Below are 23,201 nucleotides of genomic sequence, written 5' to 3' on the forward strand. Positions count from 1 at the left end.
AACCCTCCCCGTGCCACATCCCAAGTTTTTTTTCTCTGCCAGGGTGCTAGAAAAGTGCTAGAAAAGTCAACCTTCCTTCTACCACGTTTAAATAGGAAAAGAATTTATCCCTTGTGCAAACCACAGAGCAGCAAGTCCACAAAACCCTTCTGTTACTGCTGTTTTTCTGAGACAAAACTATACATCCTCACCATACCCACACAGTACCACCTGTGCAGCTTCAGGCTTGCAAATTATTGCTTCCCCATCACCAGGAGACCAGTTAGGATCCTTCAGAGAGCCCCTGAGGCTTCTCATATGAATGGAGTAAATTCAGAGCTGGCAGACAGACGGATCAGCTTCACAGACCCAGAGAACATGTTCAGTGCTCCTGAGGGACCGTTCTGCAGACACCCAGGACAGAGATGAGATAGCCATGAGTCAACTGTACTGGAGATACTCTGAAATGCTAATGCCTCTCAAGGACTGTTTTTCTCATTTGCAGAAAATTAGGAGTTGGAAGGGGCTAAAAAAGGAGTTTATTGTTCCCCTGAATGTCAGATAAAATAATTTAAGTCAATGCATTAAAATATTATTAAAATTTGTTATGAAAAAATAGATGATAGGGCTTTTATTCAGGTAAAAACAGCACAGAATGAAGCTTCTAGGGACCTCAGCACTCCAGTACTTAGACATTCCCAGAATGCTTCAATTATTGAGTTCCCCTGTGATATATGCTGGGTTTCATTTTGATCCACAGGCTATTAAACATGATCTATGATACTTTCAGAAAAGCAGTAGTTTGGAGTTCAACCTGTAACTCGAACTTTTTTTTCTTCTATCACAGGTTATTAATGTGCATATGGCACCAAGAGAGCAGAATGAAGGGGTGCACAGATATTCAGGAGCACAGTGCTGCTTTAGGAGAACAAAGTGCATAAGGTCAGGCAGAACAAAATGTGCCGAGTGTCTTCACACTCTGCTTTCTTGCTAAAAGCAGTTCTCTTCACAGAGAGGCACAAAAGGCCATTTAAAATATTAGCCAATATGTTCTAACTCCAAAATGAAGCAAAGGAAGTGTAATTAGTCCCATTTAAGCAGAGGAAAATACATGTTGATTGGGCAAACAAGTGCTATGTAGTCAGGAATCTGAATGTACTTTTTCATTGTCAGGGTGATGAAACACCTGCCCAGGGAGGTTATGGAGTGTCTCATCCTTGGAGATATTAAAAAGCCACCTGGACATTGTCCTGGACATCTGACTGTAGGTGTCAGGACCTCAAAACCTGCAATGCTCCCTTCAAATATCAACTATTCTGTGATTCCTTTTACAAGTTTTTTCACAATGAAGTTACTTGAGTAACATTTTATGTTATTCCATCCTCTCCCTTTCAATAATAATCTTCTTTTATATGATCCCAGGAGGTAAATACATACCAATATACATGTGTATGCATAGGAACACACATGCATTTACATTGAAACACTGCATATGGACTGTTCTAAAGAGTTTCACAGTGTTGCATTACAAAATATGAAATTTTTTTGTCATTTCTGTAGCAGTAATGAACAAAAATGCAATACTGTTCTGTGGAGCAACATGACTCCAAGTAAGAAGTACTTATTTTTTGTTATGCTATTGGGAAATGGTGAAAGGTACAAACAAGGATGACATTGAAGTGCTCTTAATGCTAACAAACAAACAAAGAGACATGAAAAACCCTTACATTCATCACAAATTCCCTTCTCTTTTCTATACTCAAAAAATAGTTTAATATTTGCTTTCAAAAAATTGTCATAGTTGACATAGTTCTCAGATTAGCTTTTTCAATTGTGCCCAAACACAGATAAAACAATTTTTTGTTGCCAACTAGCTGCTTAATTTCTATGAATTGCACCATTTTCACATAGTCCCCAAAAACATTCACCTTTCTGGAAAAGAAATGGGGTTGTTTTACCCTCTTGGTCTTTCCACAGTTTAAGAGATGCTTAACAATGGGTGCAAAGCACCTGCTGCTTTGGGTAACAGGTTCTATCTATTTGAAAGCCATAGAAATTAAAAAGTACTGTCTCTGTTCACACAAAAATAGCAAGGAGCTCTTATGTGTGCTTAAGTGCCCTTTAGTAAATTGAGTCTGCAATAAAGCAGAGAATGCTGTTCCACTGAATCCCCACCACCTCTGTCGACCTATCAGTCCCAAAATAAGACTTTTTAGAAGCTTCCTGTATACAAACAGAAAGATTAATTATATGTGAAGCTTTTAACAATGCAAAGATTTGAAAACAGGTTCTTTTCAATATCTGAACTGAAAGCTAGAGTGACACTCAGGTCTAAGCTTGCAAAACTTGTAAGATATTGGACAAGTGGAACCCATGCTTTCCCTGTAGGAAAGGAGTACACCTACACAAAACATATACCACCACCATAGGTGATTTGCTATGGTCTTCAAAGAATGGTTGTGTCAACTGTTCCTTTTTTAACCTGCATAAAGCACCATGTTTAGCCTGTGGCCATGGCGCTCCTGGTACTTGAGCCAGCTAAGGTATCATCACAGAGCATTTCATACTGTGATGGAAACACACCTTGCAGTCACCTCCTTGGAAGGTTTGGTCCTTTACTTTGAATCTGTGGGTCTCTTGTGATTTTATTTCCTAACAATACTTCTCTCCACTTTGTCTACTGCCCCCAGCTTCATTTCATGCCATTATGTGTATTACCACATGGAGAAATTATCGGACCTTCCATTAGCCTTTAAAGGATTTCAAGCAAGAAACGACTTATGTGAAACCTACTTCATCTCTGGAGATCTGAGCAATCTTACTCTGCAGGTGGCTTGGGGAAGATGAAAGCCTTGTTCAGCTTGAATGCAACATATGGAGCTGCAGCAGACTCCCTCCCACCAGCTCTGATTGTTTCAGCAGGCTGAGCACCAGGGATCAATAGACCCCAGTCCCCAGTGTGCCTTGAACATGCACAGCTCAATGTTAAGTCCCTGACAAAAGTTGCCCTGCACTCTCATCTAGTAAACCATTCAGCATCAAAATCATTGGGGTTCCTTCTCTTTTTTTTTCCTCCCAAGGACTGAGGTGTAGTTTTAGCAGCTGTGCAGCAATGCTTTGTTGTTTTGCTGCCAGATGTATTATTTAGTGACATTGATTGTTGCCTATTTGCATCAACTGAGACAAGCACCACTGGCCTAACATATGTAAAGATTTCTGCATGAATGGGACTGTCACTGGAACCCAACTGATACTACACATCCCTGAAAAGTCAGTCTGCAATAAGGGACAAAGTAGAAAGCTAGAACAGAAATGTGACTGTCATGTCATGAGTTACTGCAGTATCACTTAGGACTATTATAGAAAGCAGAGGCTGGAAGCAGCTCACAGCCTTATCTTACTACATCTACTGTAGTTACAATAGAGTCATAGGAATATACCTCTGTTCTAGCCCCATACACGCACTTGATATGCCAGATATCCCATGAAAGAGCAAGTGTGAGATCAGGTCACTCTCACACACCATTTTATGTGGCTGAAAGTTAGGCAGGTGTACAACCTCACCAATGTGAAATATAAACTGAAGTGCCCCTAACACCTGGGTGGAGTCCTAAGGTGAAATGGGCACTGTCAAGTGCATTGACTCCTACTTCTGATGAAGACTTCACCAGCCAATTCAGAACTTTAGACTAACACTACTACTTCAGTAATCATTCAAGAATAGATACAAAAGAGAAAAAAACCCCATAAATTCCAGTTATAATCAGATACACACTCAGAAACCAAAATATTTTACTCTGAATTAACAATTTTTTTTAAAAGCATGTTATTTTTGTATTCTTATAACCCAATTCTATGGAGAATACATTTAAAACAAAGTAATGTTAAATACCCTGTTTAATTAACAGCTACAGTCACTTTTGTACTGATGAGTCATATAAAACTGCAGAAGAAGACACATATTAAAAGGGAAAGTGTGCAAATCCCTCATTAACGAGGTACTGAAACACTGCTATAATTTTTCTCTGCTATTATATTATACTGTACTGTTTTGTCTCATTTGTCAAAGCTTAGACCTTTCTTCTTAACAATAAGAGTCATTTATATGCAGCCAAACTACAAAAATTTTATTCATCTGCTACAGTATATTATGCAGTATTAGGTGCAAAATAAGAGATGTTGCTGCTTTAAAAATTAATTCCTATTTTATTATTAAACTTCTAAGCATCACCTTATGCTGAGGAATGGTCACCCTGATTATTATCTTGTTACTCATTCTGTGGCTCCAGTGCTTGTTGAGCCTCTCTTCCCTACGGTCCTTGCCTGCAGCCCTGCCTCCACAGGGCCCCCTGATCTCACCTCTCCTGGAATGCTGCATTTCTGCCCCTCTTGAACACAACACTGAGAATGCAGCTTGGTCCAATCAGTCAGGAGGAGATTTTGCAGCCCTTCTCTCCAGAAGCCTGAGAAATGAAAATCTAAAACAGCACACAGCATGCTGAGGATTTAGTGTTAGGTTCTTTTTACCTGTATTTAGAAAGAATGCAGCCAATCAAGGGTCATGGCACCTCTTAGGTTCCCCTTCTGAATAATGAAGCCTTTCCCAAGGGTGCTTCTGACTGCAGGTTGCCTAAGTCATGATCTGGGAGCTCCCTTTCTTCTTTTCCATGTTAAAGATGGTGGGAAACCAGCCAGTTCCTCAAGCAGCTTCCCTGGGTAAGTGCCTTAAGTTTTACAGGATGAATCTGAAGCTTTTGTTGACCTTGATTCTCCTGACAAATAAAATTTCTTCAAAGAGGCCCTTCAGAGGTCCCAACTGATATGCTGAAATGACAATCCACCAATCCTCTGTCTAAAAGAAAGATTGCCAAAGCAATCTCTTCCACCTGTGGATTTTTGTTTCTTGAAGTCCACAAAAGATTTGAAGGGTGCTTTAAGAGAAAGCAAAGACCTTGAGGGATGGCACTTGTGAAGTCTAGATGGACAACACCCACAGCCTTTTCTTCCTCACTAAGCTGGTCACCCTGTCATGGAAGCCAATGATTTGGCCAATCTAACTCCTGTATATTTCTGTGCAAATCTTACCTTTTTTTTCTTGTCATTTGTTGTGGTCCTCCACTAAAACTGGTGTCAAACTGAGCTAGATGCTAGAGGCAGTAGGCTACTTGCTACCATAAAAGTTACTTATGTAAGGAAAGTTCACAGAACCCTGTCTCTGCCATTACTCTTCAAACACACACATTAAACTATCATTTAATTGTTTCCCTCTTCAAGAGTAAGAAAAACACAGGGATGCCAGCAAATCAAATAACGTTTTGCACACAAATCTATTTCAAGTAGAAATACACTTGCACTGACATATTTAGGACCTTTCTTATGCATAAACCTGATTTCACTGCATTTAATACTGTGTTTTTAACTCATGTAATTTTTCTCTTGTTCTTCCAAAATGTGGAGAACAAACTTTGTCAATATAGCCAACTGGAGGTCTTGTTTTCCCTTCCCATTCAAATCTTGTACCATAATCAATAGGTATTTTAAACACATAAGTACTGCTGAATGTGGTCCTTGATTAGGTTTTTTTTTTTAATTTATACTACAAAGATCACAAGATTCAGGGGTTGCCAAGGCAACACCTCTTCAACCTCCTTACATTTATGCTTTGAGATGAAATCTCTCATTACGCAAATGTATCACAACACCATTCAGGATGACAGGCTATTTTACAAATATGCCTTCAGATAACAGATATATTCTCCCAAATAGGACAGAAAGGCTGGAATAAGGTTACCTTTTACTACGATGAAGAGAGGAGGGGCAAAATGGCATTATTCCTATTCCAAGCTATACAGGCTTTAGCAGGACATTACTACTTTAACATGACTTGGCATCCTGAGCCTTCTATTACACCCAATAAATTTTGTATTACTTGGCCAAAAATCCTCAAAAGGAAAGGAAGGAAACAAAACCAAAAAACACCAACTGCATTACAGAAGTGGAGTCTGAGCCTGAGTTTCCAGAATTTGGAGTTACCGAATCTAACAGCTGCGTATAAAAGCTTTACTGAACCATTGGAAATCTAATACTCCAGCATATGTTTTTTTATAACTACAGAGCAGGCAAAGTTTAGTAAACCACAAAAGGCTTACTAGGAACCTACTGCTGCTTTTTTAACCTAGATTTTGAGGTCTAAAGTGGTACTTAGCAATAAACCACTAGCCTTCTTTATTGAGCAGTATTCATTACACAGTACTCTACCTACAGTCGTGCCCCAGGATCATTTGGCAAGGCCAGGGTGCTGCAGGAGGAGGGGTCTGTTAAAACAGTTACTTCTGTGCTGTCTTTTTGTCTGCAAGACCAATGTCTGCGTTTCACCAGACTACAAACTGATCCAGAATGAGTAAGACACAGCTAGCTGACTGTGATAGCAGCAGGACGGCAACAGGACAGTTCCAAATGTATCCCTCCAAACTCCTCCTTGTGCCCAGGCATCCTCTGTGCTGCCAGGAGGCTTTCCAGAGATGCTATCATTAACAATCAGCTAGTTCTACATCATCTGCATGCATTTCAGTATAAGCTGAGAAAGCTGACTTTTCTAAAGAGAAGATTGTTGCAAGAACGTGTAGAGATATTTGTAGGTACGAAGAAAATACGTAAATTTAAATTATATCTGCTTATGTGGTTTTACTTCTTCCCTCACTCCCATTTCTGCCTTGCAATTTCCAGTTCAGCTTTTCTCACCGCGACCCGGTTATACGCCGACCACTCTCAGCAGTAAACAAAATAAATCCCACTGTGTTACCAAAGGAAAAGGAGCGAAATTCCCACTTGGGGGCGCATACAGCACTGGCAAAGCCATCGCTCCTTCCTCCCGACAATTATGTCAGCTCCAGGTCAGAGACAGCAGCCCCCAGTCTGCAATGACAAAATAACACCTCTGACAGATAATTCCAGTTGGCTCTACCAGCAACTCCTCTATTACCACAGAGGGCCCGTTTGCAGGGTTTCCACAAGAAAAAATCTCTCCTCGTTTGTGAAGAATGGCACTGGGAAACGCTTTGCACCGGGTCGTTAAAGGGCTATACTGCGTGCAGTGCAGGGCATGGACCGCCTTGGACCATCTGACTGCACCCAAAGCCTTGCTGCACTCTTTATAGAACTAGTTTCACTGCACAGCCAACTGCTGCTGTAATCCCAAAAGATCAAAGCGGTGTCAGACTGTGGATGTGCACAGAATTCCCAATTTCACACATAACAGAGGAATGTACCATTCATGCTGTTCTTTACTTCCCCCATCATCATGTTGTTTTCTCACTCCCTAAATTGTTCAGGCGATGAATCAAATGACCAGTTAGTGACTGTTCCAAATCCTTCAGACTTCTATCACCTTTCTGTTTTGAATGTAGGAGATTCTGAAGAGCCCAAATTTCACAGCTGAAGTTGAAGGCTCAAGAATTTAAAAGAAACAAACAAACAAACAAACAGCCTACCAAAAAAAAAAAAATTAAGCTTCTGAGAGACATTCTATGTAGGACAACAAGAAGGCTGACATCAGAATCAGGTATCACACCACAATGCAGTCAGTCCTGACACATTTCCATATAAAATGGGCCATGGAAACTGGAGAAGAGCCAGTACAGCAGAAAACCTCCAAGGTTATTTTGCATAGGACTATGCAAATTCTTCACAAAGCTGAGGACTTTAGATCTGAACAATTTGCTTATCAACTTTCACCAGCACTAAAACTCATATAACTAGCTTTAGAAGACAACATGTTATTCTGAATAATATTGCTGAACAAGTAGTTTAATAAATTACTTACCCTAGGGATTTTTAAGACATATGTTTTCTTAATTATTGTCAGTTATGCAGGTCAACAAAAAGGAAGATTGATTTCTGGATAAACAGAATAACTGGGATGTTAAAATGTAGTGTGAAAAGAGAAATTGTGAATGAAAGCATTTTAATGCTCATTTAGTGATATTATGGGAACATTCAGGAACTGCTTGCAATCAAGAAACTGTCACAGCCCCATCTGTCAATCAACAGTACCATGTAACAATCTCTCCAGCCTTAATGCTCTTATCATTTACACCTTGCTGATCAGGATGGATTCCTTCTTGTCCAGCAATATATTTGTATTGATTAATGTAATATAATAACCATGATGGTTGCATCAGCAATGTTAAAACAAATTGATCTTAGCTGAAAAAGTCAAGTCAGTCTTATTTTTTCTGACCCAGTGTTGTCATCTCATCTGCTCACTGATACATGTTGTGCCCCAAACTGGCCCTCAGCATCCAAAAAGCAGAGTAACCCAGACCTATCCATGCAGAGAATCAGGAAGGTGAAATAATATGTTTTCACTGTGAAACAGTGACACTTCTGTAGTGTCAAACTACTTCCCAGCAGTGCCTAAAATAACGCAACTAACCATAATCATTTGTTGTTTCCTCCAGGAGAGAAATTTGTGCCACTTCCTTGGGAGTTTTTGTCTCTTTTGCACTAGATTTTTTTTCCAGGCTTTTATGGGGAAGAGTGAAATAGTTTATGTCTTAGAATTTGGGATTTCTTAGGTTTTCATCAGAGGAGATATAAGAATCAAGAAAATGTCACCTTGCCCATGAAAAGAGCAGTTGTGATCTGCAGCAGTGGTCAGTTCTTGGAAGAAATTGCACGCAAACTTCTTTCCCTCCAAATTATTTTCCAAAAACACTGGCTAGGAAGTCTGTATTTCCAGAATTAATCTATCTATATTGGTACATAAAATAAAGGCAGGTATCTATTCCCTACCCTGACTAGAAGCACCATAGAGTAACAGAGCAAAGAGACAGTAAGTTACACTCCATGAGCCACTCAAATATACGTGCTCGAAGCCATTTGTTGTGCTTCATCCTTTCCCTCCTTGGTCCCATATGTAGCCACATAAATCAAACAGTGACACTTGCAGCAGTTTTTCTTCTATGCCTTCCAGTTGCTCATTCCCAAATCCTCACTCCCCCATGAGTAGGTGAGCTGTTATACAGCTCGGTATACACACATACATGCACATACACACACACACATATACATATATATACATACACACGCACATATAAGGCTTCTACTCTAAGGAGAGGACAGGAAGCTCCAAACAAAAGGAACACAACTTTGTGAAAGGATGGTAAATGCCAAGCCCTTGCATCCATACTGTGGCTATGCATGCATCTAGACTACAAAAATATACTTTCCAAAACAGGAATACAGATGGGGTTAAGGAAGATCTCTCTCCTAAAGACACTCCAACAAAAATTGAAAGTGATTCCTGTGAAAGCTGTTGAAATGAGGGAAGATGTTACAGGAAGCATGTATATAAAGTATGTATGGCTGTTTACATAGATGTGTATATCATCTGCATACTATCTTCTAGTTTAAACTTCTAGTAGCAAATTCTCTGAAAAAATAAACACAGAACACCACAGCTCTTCCAGAGATGAGCAAACAATGAATTAAATTCAATTGCTCACAGAATAACTTATTCAGTAAAACATAATACCACAATGTCTAGTGGTTTCTTAATTAAGTCTCAACTAATGATTCTCCACTAGTAAATTCAAAATTTTACTGCTGCTTTTTTTCCAAGATGTTCATGATTTTCTATCAGCATGGCAAAGAGTTACCAAGACACTCATCTGTGAAGCTTTTCCCACAGCATTTTCCCATTGTATTCCTGTTGCCATTTATGTTTAACATCAGAAATATATTCTTAAGCACTTCCTTACTTGCATTATCATAGATTATCACAGATAATGCAAGCCAATTTCCAAGGACAGCACTAAGTATATGAAACAGGTAATGAATGAATAATCTGTCTAGACAAGAGATGCGCCAACACTGTTCCTCTTCTCTCAGTTCTGCCAGCTGCTAACAGCTTGGATGGCAAACTGAATACTTGTTAATGCTTACATCTCTTATAGTAAGAAAAAAAAAAAAATTAGATTTTTCTAAACTAATAAAAAACTTAGATCTTACCAACATCTATTTAAGGATTAAATCCCCAGTCAACTGACTGGTTCTAATGGTGAGCAAAGCTGAGGGCTATTTCCCATTTTTATCTGGCACACAGATTAATCAGTAAGGCTCAGGTAACACATGACACTCACCTGGTGCAGCTTTTGCCAAAATTCAGGTCCATCCTCCATTTTTCTTAAGCTTGGTGGAATGTACCAAAAGCAGACGTTTGCATACTCCGGCTAAACAAGAGAACGAGTGATTGTTTATAAGATGTAATAGGACACATATCACAGCTTTTCAAAGAGTTCTGCTTTACTTTTTGTGAGGGTGAAGTCTTTGAGTTTATACTCTTTCCTTTAAAGCTTCCTCCTCCAAGTCACCTTTCGTTTCCTTGTTTTTGAAACTAGAAATAATTTCTCAAATCATCCATTCTTCTTCCTGCTGCCAGGGGCTGCTTTTCAATTTCTTCTTCCTATATCCATCTTTAACTCTGTTTTACTCAGTAAAAAACCTTGGCTAGACAAAGTATTAGAGAAGTGCAGAAAGTAAGTTACAGAATTCATATTTGAAGCAACTTTAAAGAATACATTTTCTTTTTAGTGTTTTGGGGTTTTTAAATGGAAATTTCCAATTATGCCTTTTATACAAAACACAAAAACTCAGTTTTTGTGACCATTTAACACTTTCACACCTCATAATTTCTCTACTGAACAATGCCAATCTCCTCTCATATCACAGAGCACACTATACAGTGCTGGAGTTAATGCTGAATTTCTCAATTGCCACATTTTATAAGAATCTCAAGATCCCTTGCCGGGTGTGCACCATATCCTGAATATATCCTGTCTAATATCTAAGCAGGCCTTTTGAGCAAAGACTGAGACTTCACATGTCTGCTTCTCTCCAGGGAAATTTTGCCTTTAAACTCAGCAGAGTTTGCTGCAAGGCTCCCAGCCATGGCTGTTCACCATGCATTATAAAATAAGGCATTTTGTGCTTATGTTTCTGTATCCTATATGATTGAGAAAATGTTCCCAGCAGGCCAGTCCAATGTCTATACATTTCCTGCTAATTTGGAACTTTTTTTTTGTTTATCTGTATAGAGAACAATAATATGAGGAATAGATACACTTTGTGATGCCATCCCACACAACCCTTAAATCACTAAGTCAAATCTTGACCTCCACTATTTGCAGCACAGCATTCAGATGGCAACTAGATTTTAATATGGATTATGATAATTTGGATTGTGAACTCACACACCCCACTCCTCTCCCACATGCCATCCTCATCAGTACTGGAGGAAAGAAAAAAACTCTGTTAAAAGGGAGCTTGGTAGCTGAGCCATCCCATCTCTTTGCCCCACTATGGATGTGGCTGCTATTATAATCCCAGGCAGTCTCCTGAACTGGGAGGAGATCCCACCAACTGAGATGTTCTTCCGTGAAAGGCCACTGAGAGCTGCTCATATCATTTTCTGCTTCATTCAAAGAATGCATTAAAGACGGTGAAATCATTAAGAAGAATATCATTGTCAGCAGGAACTGAGCTGCAAACCTGCCGTGTGCTGCTGCTGAATGGAATAAAGATCAGTTCTTAAAGTCCCATTTCTTCCCCCAAAGAGCTTGCTTTGAGTACACATGTAAACACAGACTCTGAAAAGGCAGTGCCTTCCCCATAAGAACAAGGACTAGCTCAGCGTTACAGGGTTTACTGCAAAACTATTTAAAATCAGATGGCAGGAGCAGACAGATGGTAGACATTACCATATTGCCATTGCCTATATTGCCTTCTTGATTATCTCAGTTTCCTTTCACACATCAAATACATCATTGCCCTCTGAAAATACCATTCATCCTAGAAAACAACCCCCAGCCATGCTTCACACTCTATTTCTGGGTATCTTGTCACAGGTCTTACTCAAGGAGGTAAGCAATTTTACCACAGAAGAGTTCAAGAGGACTCAAGCACAAGCTGGCATTTCCAGGCCATAGAGCAATTCTCATTACAGGTTTTTCCTCGCTGCATGTATCAGAGGATCATTTTCCTAAGATCGTTGTCTGAAGCCCATCTTCCCTTGCACAGCTGGGCCTCACTGCCTCATAGCATCTTTTCTTTGAATTCTCTTTGCTTATCCCCTGCACTCCTGAAAACTTTCTTAACCCTTTCAACTTCCCAACCCACAGAAAAACTCATAGGACTCAAGAAGCTCAACCTCTTGCTCATAGTCCATGCTACAACACTCCTTTCAAACCCACTTTAAATCCAGGTTTTCAACTCCTGCAGGAACTACACAGCAGCCTCTGCTCTTACCAAGAGTTTTCACATCTACAGCAGATCTGGGCTCTCTGCTAAGGTCCACAATAACAAGAAATAGACCCCTTTTAACAGACTTGCCACTTTACTGACCCCATCCTGTGCTGCTGATCTAAAATTCTTCAACTGATCAGCAGTTTTCAAAGTTAAAGAGAAAAGTTTATATTGTATGAATAGTATAAAATATTTTTCACGTTTTGTATTTTGTCTAGCCTAACCTGGAATGCTCATGGTGGCACTTACTCCACCTCCCATCCTCCTCCATGTGCTCTCTTCCTCCTGACCCCACACAGCTGCCTGTCTTTCATACAAGCACACCTCCAACAATGCAAAAAGGTTTTCATTAAAATGACAGGTCTTTGCAACATCCCCCAATATCAGCCTCATTAACCAAAGAGCTGAGGACAGGTGGAAAAGCAGTACTCAAGCTCTATTCCCTACTTCCCCCAAGCAAGCTCTCCAAACAGGAAATAAGCTGACAGGTTTAGTAAAACAAGTAAAACACACAACTTTTGGGTAGCTCTTAGGAAGATGGGAGTCAAAGTAGAACTAGGGGAAAAAATATGGACTTTAACAATGAAAAGTCCATCTTTAGGATCAAACTATTTTTCCATCCAGCACACAGTCTTATTTGTAGGTCTGGCAAGCATTGCTTTTTTTACAGCCAGCCTCTTTGCTCTCACAGAAAAGTGCTCTCTATGTCCCCTGAGGCAATACAGGACCAGAAGATAAGAAATTAGTTAGAATGATGGTAAGGAGCACAGCCCATGTTATGTGTGTTCAATCATATCTGTGGACCTCCAATACATAAACTGACTAGATTAGATACTTTAAATACAAGTTGGTAATTGACTAAAAAGAACAAAATCAAACAACTGAGGCTTCCTAACAATAACAACAGTTCAGTTCTCATTTTACTTACCTCTAAAAGAAGCTGGAATCCCTCTCTTTTTTTAATTTCCTCTACTAGATACCTGTAATTAAAAAATTAGGGATTTAAAGCATAGAACAATACACACAGAAACAGCAAAAAAAATTTTTGTGTTGTTTTTTTTTTCTACACTTAGAAAACAAGAGAGTCAAACCTCATTTCTACTTGCTGTGAAAATGCAATAGCTATTAGCTCCTGGAAACAAAAGAAGGCTACAGCCAGCCAAGGAGCACTAAGGAGAAGCCAAATTCTGTCCTCAGGCACAGATTTTCAGCAGAGCCACATGGCACAAATTGATCCTATTTGCATCAGGTTCTGAACTTTCCCACTGCAAATTAATACCTCCATCCCTTGTTCACAAGTGCCAATGCTGGGCTGCCATGTTATTTCATTGTCACTCTGACACCTCTTGCATTCTACTATCACCAGAATTTCTTAGCTCAGCCCAGAATTTAAAAATTTGAACATACTTCAAGCTCAGCAATTTTCCCAGTGCTGCCCACATTCCACATGGTACAACAATGCAACTTTCCATTCAGTGTGCCACTGCTTATGTACAACAATCCCTGGATCTCCTGTGCTAACAGGGTATTAAAATGGGAATTTCTTTCTCACCTGACACGTGTGAAAAACACAGAAGCCTTCAATGGAGAGGTGGGTTTGAATCAAAATTTTGGATACAAACCGCTCCAATTTACAGAAATTTTTTAAAACATGACCACAGCTTTGCATGGGACATATCACACAGGAATTCTGAAGCAAAGGGGATGTAGATGGGAATTCTCTTTTCTTCTCCCCCCCTCAAGGCCTCACAAAGAAAAATTTCAACAAATTCACTGCAAATTCACACTGCTTTTCCATTCCAACAAAATTTTAGTTCTTTTACATGAAGATATTGCTGTTTAACATTAATAAATGTTAGTTTAACTGACACAGTTAAACTACTGATTGTGCACAAATCTGTTCTTCTCTTGCATTCACTATTTGGCATTTTCCTGTCTGAAGCTGCATTACTGGTCGTCACACCAGTAACTCTTTTTGATGAGAAATACTGTGAGAATAACCTCCCTTAGTCTTACCCATACCTGAAATTTGCTGCCAGCAGGGACACCCCTAGCACAGCTGACTCTGCACTGCCCCTCCTCAGCAGACATGCTGCAGAAACAGGCTGGCTGGGTGAGCAATAAGCAATACCCTGGATGGCACACACTTTTCCAAACAGCGCCTGGGGAGCTGTCACGCTGTTTATCATTACCAGGAGCTGTGCTGTGACTCATTGCCTCCCAGCACACACCCCAGCACAGGCACTGCTGCAGTGCAGGGCCAGAGCCTGTGGCACACAGCTTAGGAGTTGTGTGTGCACTGGGGAGGGGTTTCCTCTCCCTGGAACTATGTTCTGGTTGTTTCTGCCATCACTGCTCAGATCCTCCTGTGTGCACTGGTTTGTTATCTGGCTGTTAATGCCCACACTGCTGCTTAGGTTGAGAGACATGATTATCTGTAAGGTAATTATCTTATGTCAAACAAGCTTGCTGCTTCTTGCTTGTCCTGTTTATTACAAGATGCTTGTCTGTGCCATAAAACCAATTTCAACAACGTCAGCAGGCTATTCATATGGTAGTGGCCTTCAATTAATTTTTTTTTTTTTAATAAATTATGAAAGCAAAACCTATCCATAATCACTTTCCTTTTTCTTTTTTTTTAGGTCTTGAATTGTTAGAGCAATTTTACAATGCTAATATCTTTCCCTCTTTCCTCAAGTGCCTTTATTTTATATCACCTAGGAATAAAATCTGACATAGGCTACCTGGTGTCAGTCAGGTTCACAGCACTGTTAATCATGTTCTTAACTATGCTGCCAATAACCTAAGAAGGCAGCTGTTAGAAAATCCATTGCCCATGATTTATCTTGCCAGGATCATTTGATGGCAGTGGAGCAATTTACTTTGTGCATCTCTCCACAGTTGACAGTGAAGTTTTATTATCATGTCACAATTGTAGTATGTTAGAGGGGCTTGAGTCTTAGTGAAGACCAAAGTACACAGAGAAATGTCATTTGCTGTGATTAAGCCTTGCAGAAAATGAGGGGTGGAGATCTGCCATGGAAGTAGACATATGTCTGCTAACAGTGGGTGTCAGAAGAGGAAACAGGCAGAAAAATTCCAAAGAAGATGAAGCATAAGATGCAGAGTTGTTTATGTAGTAACTGTAGCTGTATTGTAAAAGCAGTTTATGTCTCCTTTCTTTTTAGTAGTGCTTTATAAAGCAACATCCCTACATCAAAGATAATTGGGGGAAGAAAATACACAAAAAAATTCTGAAGCAATCAGTGGGATGCTCTACTCTACGTATTTAAAAACCAAGCCTTTCCAAAGAGACAGCATCACAATCTTCCTGGGATATTTAATACCCTGAAAGCATGATTCATCTCCAGAACAAGAAGATACTACTGGAATAGCCAATAGGCAAAATTTGCTGCAGAAATACATGCTTGCAATTACTCTAAAACCTTTGCAGCTCTGCTTGGCAACAAGCAAAAAAAAAAAAAGAAAAGAAAAAAAAAAGAAAAAAGCAATGTTGCCCTTAAAGCCCTAAAGTCAGTGGACTAATTCCAGAATTAATCCAGGTCTTTGTTCAGGAACACTGAAATACTACCCTTGCAACTGAAGTAACATCTAATGTAACAAATGAGGAGAAAGGCTCTGAATGTCTGCACAGAGAGTAGTTGGTAAACCTGGTATCCATACAAATTCAAGATGGCAATCCCACCACTGTGAAGAATCTATTTCATCAGATAATGTCTAAAAATTAAATTTCTTCCTAATAGAAAAACAAACCAAACCCCAGAAGAGACAAGCCAGTCACTCCTTATAAGAGTTACCATCTGAATCCTAATGTTGAACAGAAATATCGATCCCAGAAAGGTCATTAATCACTGCACAGTCAGTCAAATGACCCTGGCCAGTGACCTTGATAAGGCTGAATTCTCCTACTGATAGTGGAAAGAATTACTTACTCTGAACAGACAAAGAACAGAACAATGCTTTGCAACAAAAACAAAGTGCAATTTAACCAGAACATATTAAAAAAGATATAACCAGCCAAAAACCTGAGTGGCTTTAAAGAAATAAAGTCACAATTTTTTTTTGGTTCCACTGGTTTTGGTTCTTTCTTTTTATTCCTTTCAAATCCACTCTGGGTTTAGGTCAGGGGCATTTTTATATTTTTATTTTCTCTTTAGGTAGCTTCATTACAGTCAGACTATTCCTTGAATTTTGATTGAGGTAAACATTCAATACTTTTCTACTTGTTATTTCATATAAAAAGTAAAATGTCAATACCAATTATTTGACTTAAAGCAGTGTGTAGCTAGCTTGGTGTAGTTTTCATTGTGCTTTTTTTGCATAAAGTCTGAACAAATATTTTACTTAAAGTGAACTTTTTTTAGGGGGCCATTATTTCAAAATTATTTATTCTAAGAGAAGAGAAAACCACCTGTACATGGAGTCTCTTCCCAGAAACAAGGACATCACCATCACTTTATAAACACCTTCTACCAAGAATTTTGCTGAATCCACTTGAGAAACTCAGTTCTGCAAGACCAAAAACTTAATGAAACTGAAGAGACAGGTGTGGGGAAGACCACAAGAAAAAGCTGTTTCAGTCCCTAACAGAAATGTAATACTATAAATGTAATACTGTAAGCATTAAGAACTTCAGCAAACTTGAGAAAAACCACTCAGTATGTCAGAACAATATTGTTTGCATACACCCTGATACATACATTGTTTACATATACCCTAATATTAACACAGTGTCCTCATATGAGTTTTCCATGATCGGTTTTTTGCGTTTCCTCTTTCACAAGGAATGATGTGAGCAGGAAGCTTTGATTCTTGCCAGACACAGCTTGGATTCTGGCACATAGAACTTCTTTTACACCAAAATCAGAACACACAGTTGAACAGAAAGTGTTGAAAGAAAGTGTTTTAGTAACTCTGTCCTATGTGTGTAGTTCAGGTAACATAAATGTTCCCCAATACAGACCGATAGCCTAATTTTGACTTCTATGTTTGCCAACATTTATGCTTATTGCTAAAAGCAATCACTACTATTAAATATTGTATCAAATGTAATAACACTAATTATTATTGTTATTACTTCCACCTATTATACACAAACAAAAGGATAGAGGCAAAATGTAACAATGGGGTCTGTTCCAGGATATGGAGTATGAGCAGTGACAACACTTCAGCCAATCCAACAGACTAGACATACTCAAAACTGTGACGGCGTACCTTGCCAAAGCCAGTGCCCTGTTCACTCTCTCCTCAAGGCCTGTAGTTCCCAGTGCTTTCCACATCAGCCAGAACTTGAATGCGTCTGGACGCCTGCTGCACTGAATGGACTTGTCCCCAGTGTCGTAGCTGACGTCATAGAACTTGTCCTGCTGGAACAGGTAGGCAGCCTCAGCAGAGTAGCACTTCTTCAGGAGGCCCTGTGAGGAAACATAGAATAGAGACTTCCATTGGTGATGAGCATTTTCAAACCTCCTCACCAAACCCTTTCTTTTCTTGTCTGTATCAAATTCTTATCAAACAGATCCGGATATGCAGGATAGCATCCAAAGCTAATGATGTGGTTTAAGAAGCCTGGATGTGCCTAAAGTCAGTAAATTCACACTGACAACCAATATTTATTTATAAATATAAATAAATATTTTCTTCATAATGTCATGAAAGAGCAGTGATATAGATCAGCAGGTTGAAGAGGAATTTTGACTCAGATCTCAAGAAATCATGGGAGTGGGTACCACAGAAACAGTTGCCCTAAAACATATATGGATGTGAAAGAGACAGAACAAGGAGACACCTGCACCAGGCTTTAGATCACAGAATCACAGAGTATTTAAAGTTGGAAGGAATCCACAAGGATCACTGAGTCCAATCCAAGTGAATGGCTCATACAGGAACTGCACCCACAGTCTTGGCTTTATAAGCGCCATGTTCAAGAATAACCCCTGAGGAACTTCCTACATGTTCACAAATGGAACTTCCTGCATGTTCACAAATGGCTCAATCCATTCCATCTTTGGTTAGTTGCAGGTAGGGAAGATTTTAGCCCAAATAAATAAATGTTTAGCCCTTACTGCCAAATAGTCACTGTGGATTTAGCACAGGCTGGCTGTTTGAACAGAAAAACCACAAGGAGATTAGTACAACCCATTTTTTTTTCTCTTTCACATTTCAGATAAATGTAACATTTGAAAATAAACTTAAGAAAATATGCTTTCATATATGCTAATCATGATTTCTAAATAAAATTATTTTTATTCAGGAATCTCCAGCCTACAGCTTCTGAGGGAGAACCTGGGCAGAGATGAACAGCACAAAACAGACAAAGATTAATGAGTGATGTGGCAGGCTCCAGCAGAGAAGAAGGCTGGGAAACAGAAAGCACAGAGGCTGCTACAGATTTAAAGGTGCAGAGGAAGAGAAGAAAAATAGAACTGGCTGTTGGTTGAAGAATGATATACCAAAATATACTCTGTAAAACTATGAAGTAGAGAGAAGGGCTGGCAGAAAGCAGGTCACAAGAACAGAGATGAGGATGGCCCTGTGAGGGGCCCAGGAGACAGAAAACCTGGATCTGTCAGTGCTAAGAAGAGCACAACTCATCTTCCAACTCAATCTCACTCTTCAATTTGAGCAAACAAAAAAAGCATTTCTCATTTTACCCTTTTCTTTGCATCTGCTGCAATTCTGATTTTAAAATGGCACAGTGTCTGATATTACTCTTGATCAAAGTGTCATATTCCCACAACAGAGGTACAATTCTTGTTCTACATTCCAATATCCTACTTATGACTTTGGGACTGGCAATAAAATGGAGTAAAAAGGTCAAGACAAAAAAAAAATTAATGAACTGACATACACAGAATAACTCTGCCTCTCTCCTAGACTTTCTAATTCCCTCCAAAAAAGCAAAGCAAATAAAAAACTCCACCTACACACCTATTAATAGAGCACTAAAGGAGAACACCACCAAGGTTTCTCTATAACTTCTGTGAGGGTTTGACAATCCCATTGTAATATTTGATAAAAGTACAGCAAATTTGGTCTGAACTCTTAAGTCACAGGAGCAGCCTGGTGAAAAGGCAGCTTTTATGACAGCTTGGGGGAAAAAAGGGTTGGGTGTCTCCTCTCCCTTTGCAAAGTGATAATGTGCAGCTGCAGCATTGGGTAGCCACAGCTGGAAAGCCAATGATGGATGCAGTGTTTTGCAGCATATAGGATTCTAACAACTACTTGGCAATTTTCTCAAATAAAGAAAGGCAAGAAGATGACATTAGAAATGACAGAATAGCCAAGCACTGAGGCATCCGTATTTTTGAAGGTTGTTTGCAGCTTTTTTTCCCTCTGGCTAGCAGCTGCACAACAAGAAACAGGAGTCATTCTGTCAAGACATTGTCCTTCATTCATTTAGACCTTCATACCTTTACTTCCAGGAGAATAACAAGTTTACTAGACATAGTGCTTAAAAAAAGAAAAAAAACAAGCAAAAAAGCAGCAACATCCACAAATTTAAGCTAATTGCTTTGTCTCTTACTGATTTAAAATGTTGAATGATGTATCTGCAGTGTGTGTACAGCAGGGTTGATCAATGAGGCACTATCTTCTACCTTATCAGAATGCAATGCAGCTGCACAATAGAGGATGTCACAGAATAGAAGTTCCCTTCATGCCTGTCATCTGATAAATAGTAACCATTGTTTATCACAAGAAACCTAAATGCAGTTGGCAATATTACAAAAGACTGAGAAGTTCACTTAAGATCACAGGACAGTTGCAGAGTTACGTAGTTTTTAGAAAATGCTCTAGAGTGAAAATGCAACAAATATTTTGATGGCCCTGAGTCAGCTTGTACTGTTGGTAGTGTAGTTCATTATTAATAAAAAAAATGGCTGGTACTGTCTTCATCTCCTGGTGCATCTGAAGCTGACAATACATGTGGCTTTATGATCTTTTTCCACCTGCTTATCCTACTAGGAATGCAACACGCTGAAGAAATCCTGCTGAAGATACTGATGCTATCAATCTCCAGAGGCAAGTACAGTGACATCCTCCTGCATGTCACTAGAGCAGAGAGGAAAAGAAATGAAAATCATCCTTTGTGAGAAAGAGAGAAATATCAAAAAGAAAGGTGGAGGAGAAAGAGAAGGGAAAAGAAAAAGAACAGAAGACAAAAAACTCACCTCAATTTTCCAAGTCAAACAATGGAAATGTAGAAGGAAAAATAAAGGATAGAAATATGCTTTAAATATGCTTTCTAACACAGGGTTCTCAGTCCCAACAGTTTTCCACACAGTAACTGAGCTGCTACATCTGCTCAGAAGAATTGCAAAAGTTTCATTAGAACTGCCCCATTGGACAACTTGGAGTTTCTTTCTTCAGCATCTTTTCTCTTTCTACCCTTTTTAATGCAAGTTCTCAGCCTTATTGTCAGTCTGTTAAAGTTTAGGAAATGGAAATACTATTTTCATAGAGGCTCCAGTCCACTAGGAAGTTTCAAAGAGTTTTTTATTTTGATGAAGTCTATGAAGAGCTTTTGTGTGTTCTAATTAATAGAAAATTGATGAAAAAATATTGATACTGAAGGCAAGAGCTCCAGTTTCATAATTCAATATATTTTTCTCATTGAAGAGACTTACCTACAGCAAGTCTTCTGATCTCTTTCCATTTCCATTGCTAGTTAAAAGTGAATTTCAATTTGATTAATAAAATATCTTTTTCCCCAAGACAAGCCTCTCCCTGATTTGCCTTTTCTGAGGCAATAAGGACAGCCTTTTGAATAGCATACTTGAAAATTGTCAAAAGCAATGTAGTGTTAAAGAACACTACAGCAACGTGTTTTGAGAGGTGAGAAGGAGCTTTCAGTTGTATTAAACCCAAGCAATGGTCATGAGAACAGAGCATTTCCTGCAGCTGCTCTGGAGGGGAATCAAGGAGGTAGATATCTCTATATTGCTGATGATGAGGAAGAGATTACATGTGGATGGCTGCCATCATCACCTTAATCAATTCTATTCTGCACTAAAATGAGATTTCATTAGCTACATTGAGACGTTATTCTTAACTAATAAGTAAAAATTCTGCTTATTACCTAGAACTGATTCTGAATTACCTAAACCAGTGCTTCACTCTCACGAGTCACTTTGGCAGTCGTGATAAACAGTTCTCTGTTAATATGTAGATAATATTCACACAGATAGGGATGACAGCAAGGACAAACTGGAGTAACTCTGTGGTTTTTAAGGGAGTATGTACAACCCAACACTAATTCTTAGCGTTTTGAGAATATATAAGACCAAAACTGGGTTCACCAATGTTTTGAGATTATTGGTCCATCTAGGTTTGCATTTAAACAGTCACTGCAATTCATGATTCAGCAATACCAGTGTTTTCTGACTAAGACGATCTTGGAGAAGTGATGGAAGTTACTCAGGGCATGGCAGTGGAAAAGGAATTGATGAGCACTTCTTGAGTACTTTAAGCACTGAAGAACTACAGCCATTGATCTGAGCTTTTACAAAGGATTAGCCAATCTTTCTTTCCTTTTGGTGAAATTGCTTCTCTCTTCTAATCAAGCCAAACACTTACATCTCTTTTCTATGTCTACCTTCCTTGGAAATATTCCAAATTTTTTTCACTAAAGCTGGAAAATACTCTTTTATCAGCATTTCACTGCAGTTAATCTTTTTTATCAGTTTTTTTTTAATTTGTACAGCAAAATATTTAATTACAATGTTTCATTCTAACAAGTCAGTTGCAGTGTCTTAAATATAATAACACTGCTAAACCCCATTGGCAAAAGAAAAACCCAAACCAAAAAAAGCCACTATTACCTATGTTAACGGGAAATTACAGTTTTACCAGAACAACTGAAATGTGATGACATCTTCTAAAGATTAACTTTCATACAGAAAGTATGAAGGAGAAGAAGAAAAACTGAAGGGGATTAATTTGCTCACTTATAATCAACTAAGCCTAATTCTGAAGTATTCAAAATTTCCAAATGGACTTCAATGCAAATGGGAAGATGGGCTAACAAAACTTTCTTAATCGGTCTTTCAAAGGGAGATAGGGTAATCCATAAATGGGACTTAACATTCATAATTAACATTTTGCTGCTTTGATTTCTTGGAGAATTCAGAACTTCAGAATCTACCTTAGGTTCCTTGAACACTCACTCACAGAGCAGCGTGTGCCAGAGTCTTCCAGCTCACATCTCAGCATCCAGTTCCCACTGATGCATCCTAACCACAGTGTGAAGGAATCATGTTCACATACAAACATGTGCTTCATCTTAGCCATAGGTATTTATGTGCTTCAGAAGTGGAACAAGCTCCCAAGTGAGAAACTGATATATGTACTTTTTTCTTCTCTTACTGGTGCAAAAATAGCATTTTTAATGGGAAACAGGATTCAGCTGCCTCTTCTTGTATGGAGAGGATCAAAGTGAAGCAACACTTCTCTGTCAAAGTGTCTCAAATATGCATTTGATCTTTTTTTCTTAAGGATTTATATTCCAGCTAGTTAATAAGAAAGTACTCAAATCTGTATGTGTGTCTGTTTGCATATAAAGACTTCCCTGGCACATACACAGAATGAGTAAGAGCCAATTTCCCAGGAAGCAGACAGAGTAAAACAACCTTTCTTCCCAATGCTGCCAAATCTTCTGCATTCCAAACATTTCTCACTGTACAACATGGATCTGATGCTGCAATCCATAGTACTTCTGTTTTCATCCCTCAAAGACCTAAGACTCAAATTTACAAGTATTTCTAACACAATATTGCCTGGCTGTCGTTTAAAAGGGGAATGGGATCACTCTACCAGACCTTACACTGCACAGAAGGGAACCACTAAAAGGCTGCCAGAGCCCTGAAGTTGGAACAGTGTTCATAAAGTGACTTGAAAGG

The 23,201-nt window shown here is 39.0% G+C and overlaps 1 protein-coding gene across 1 annotated transcript in view; it reads right to left on the reverse strand.

Annotated features, from left to right (window-relative positions):
* The window catches only part of GADL1 (glutamate decarboxylase like 1), an 81,876-nt gene that overhangs the window by 24,144 nt on the left and 34,531 nt on the right, over nucleotides 1-23,201 (reverse strand). Inside the window, exons 12-14 of the mRNA XM_059485593.1 lie at nucleotides 17,518-17,717; nucleotides 13,211-13,262; nucleotides 10,122-10,211 (exon numbers count right to left, since the gene is read on the reverse strand). Coding sequence (XP_059341576.1) covers nucleotides 10,122-10,211; nucleotides 13,211-13,262; nucleotides 17,518-17,717 — 342 coding nt within the window. The remainder of the gene's footprint in view (nucleotides 1-10,121; nucleotides 10,212-13,210; nucleotides 13,263-17,517; nucleotides 17,718-23,201) is intronic.

The sequence above is a fragment of the Ammospiza nelsoni genome, chromosome 1 (genome assembly GCF_027579445.1).
Source record: "Ammospiza nelsoni isolate bAmmNel1 chromosome 1, bAmmNel1.pri, whole genome shotgun sequence".
NCBI classification, from domain to species: Eukaryota; Metazoa; Chordata; class Aves; order Passeriformes; family Passerellidae; genus Ammospiza; species Ammospiza nelsoni.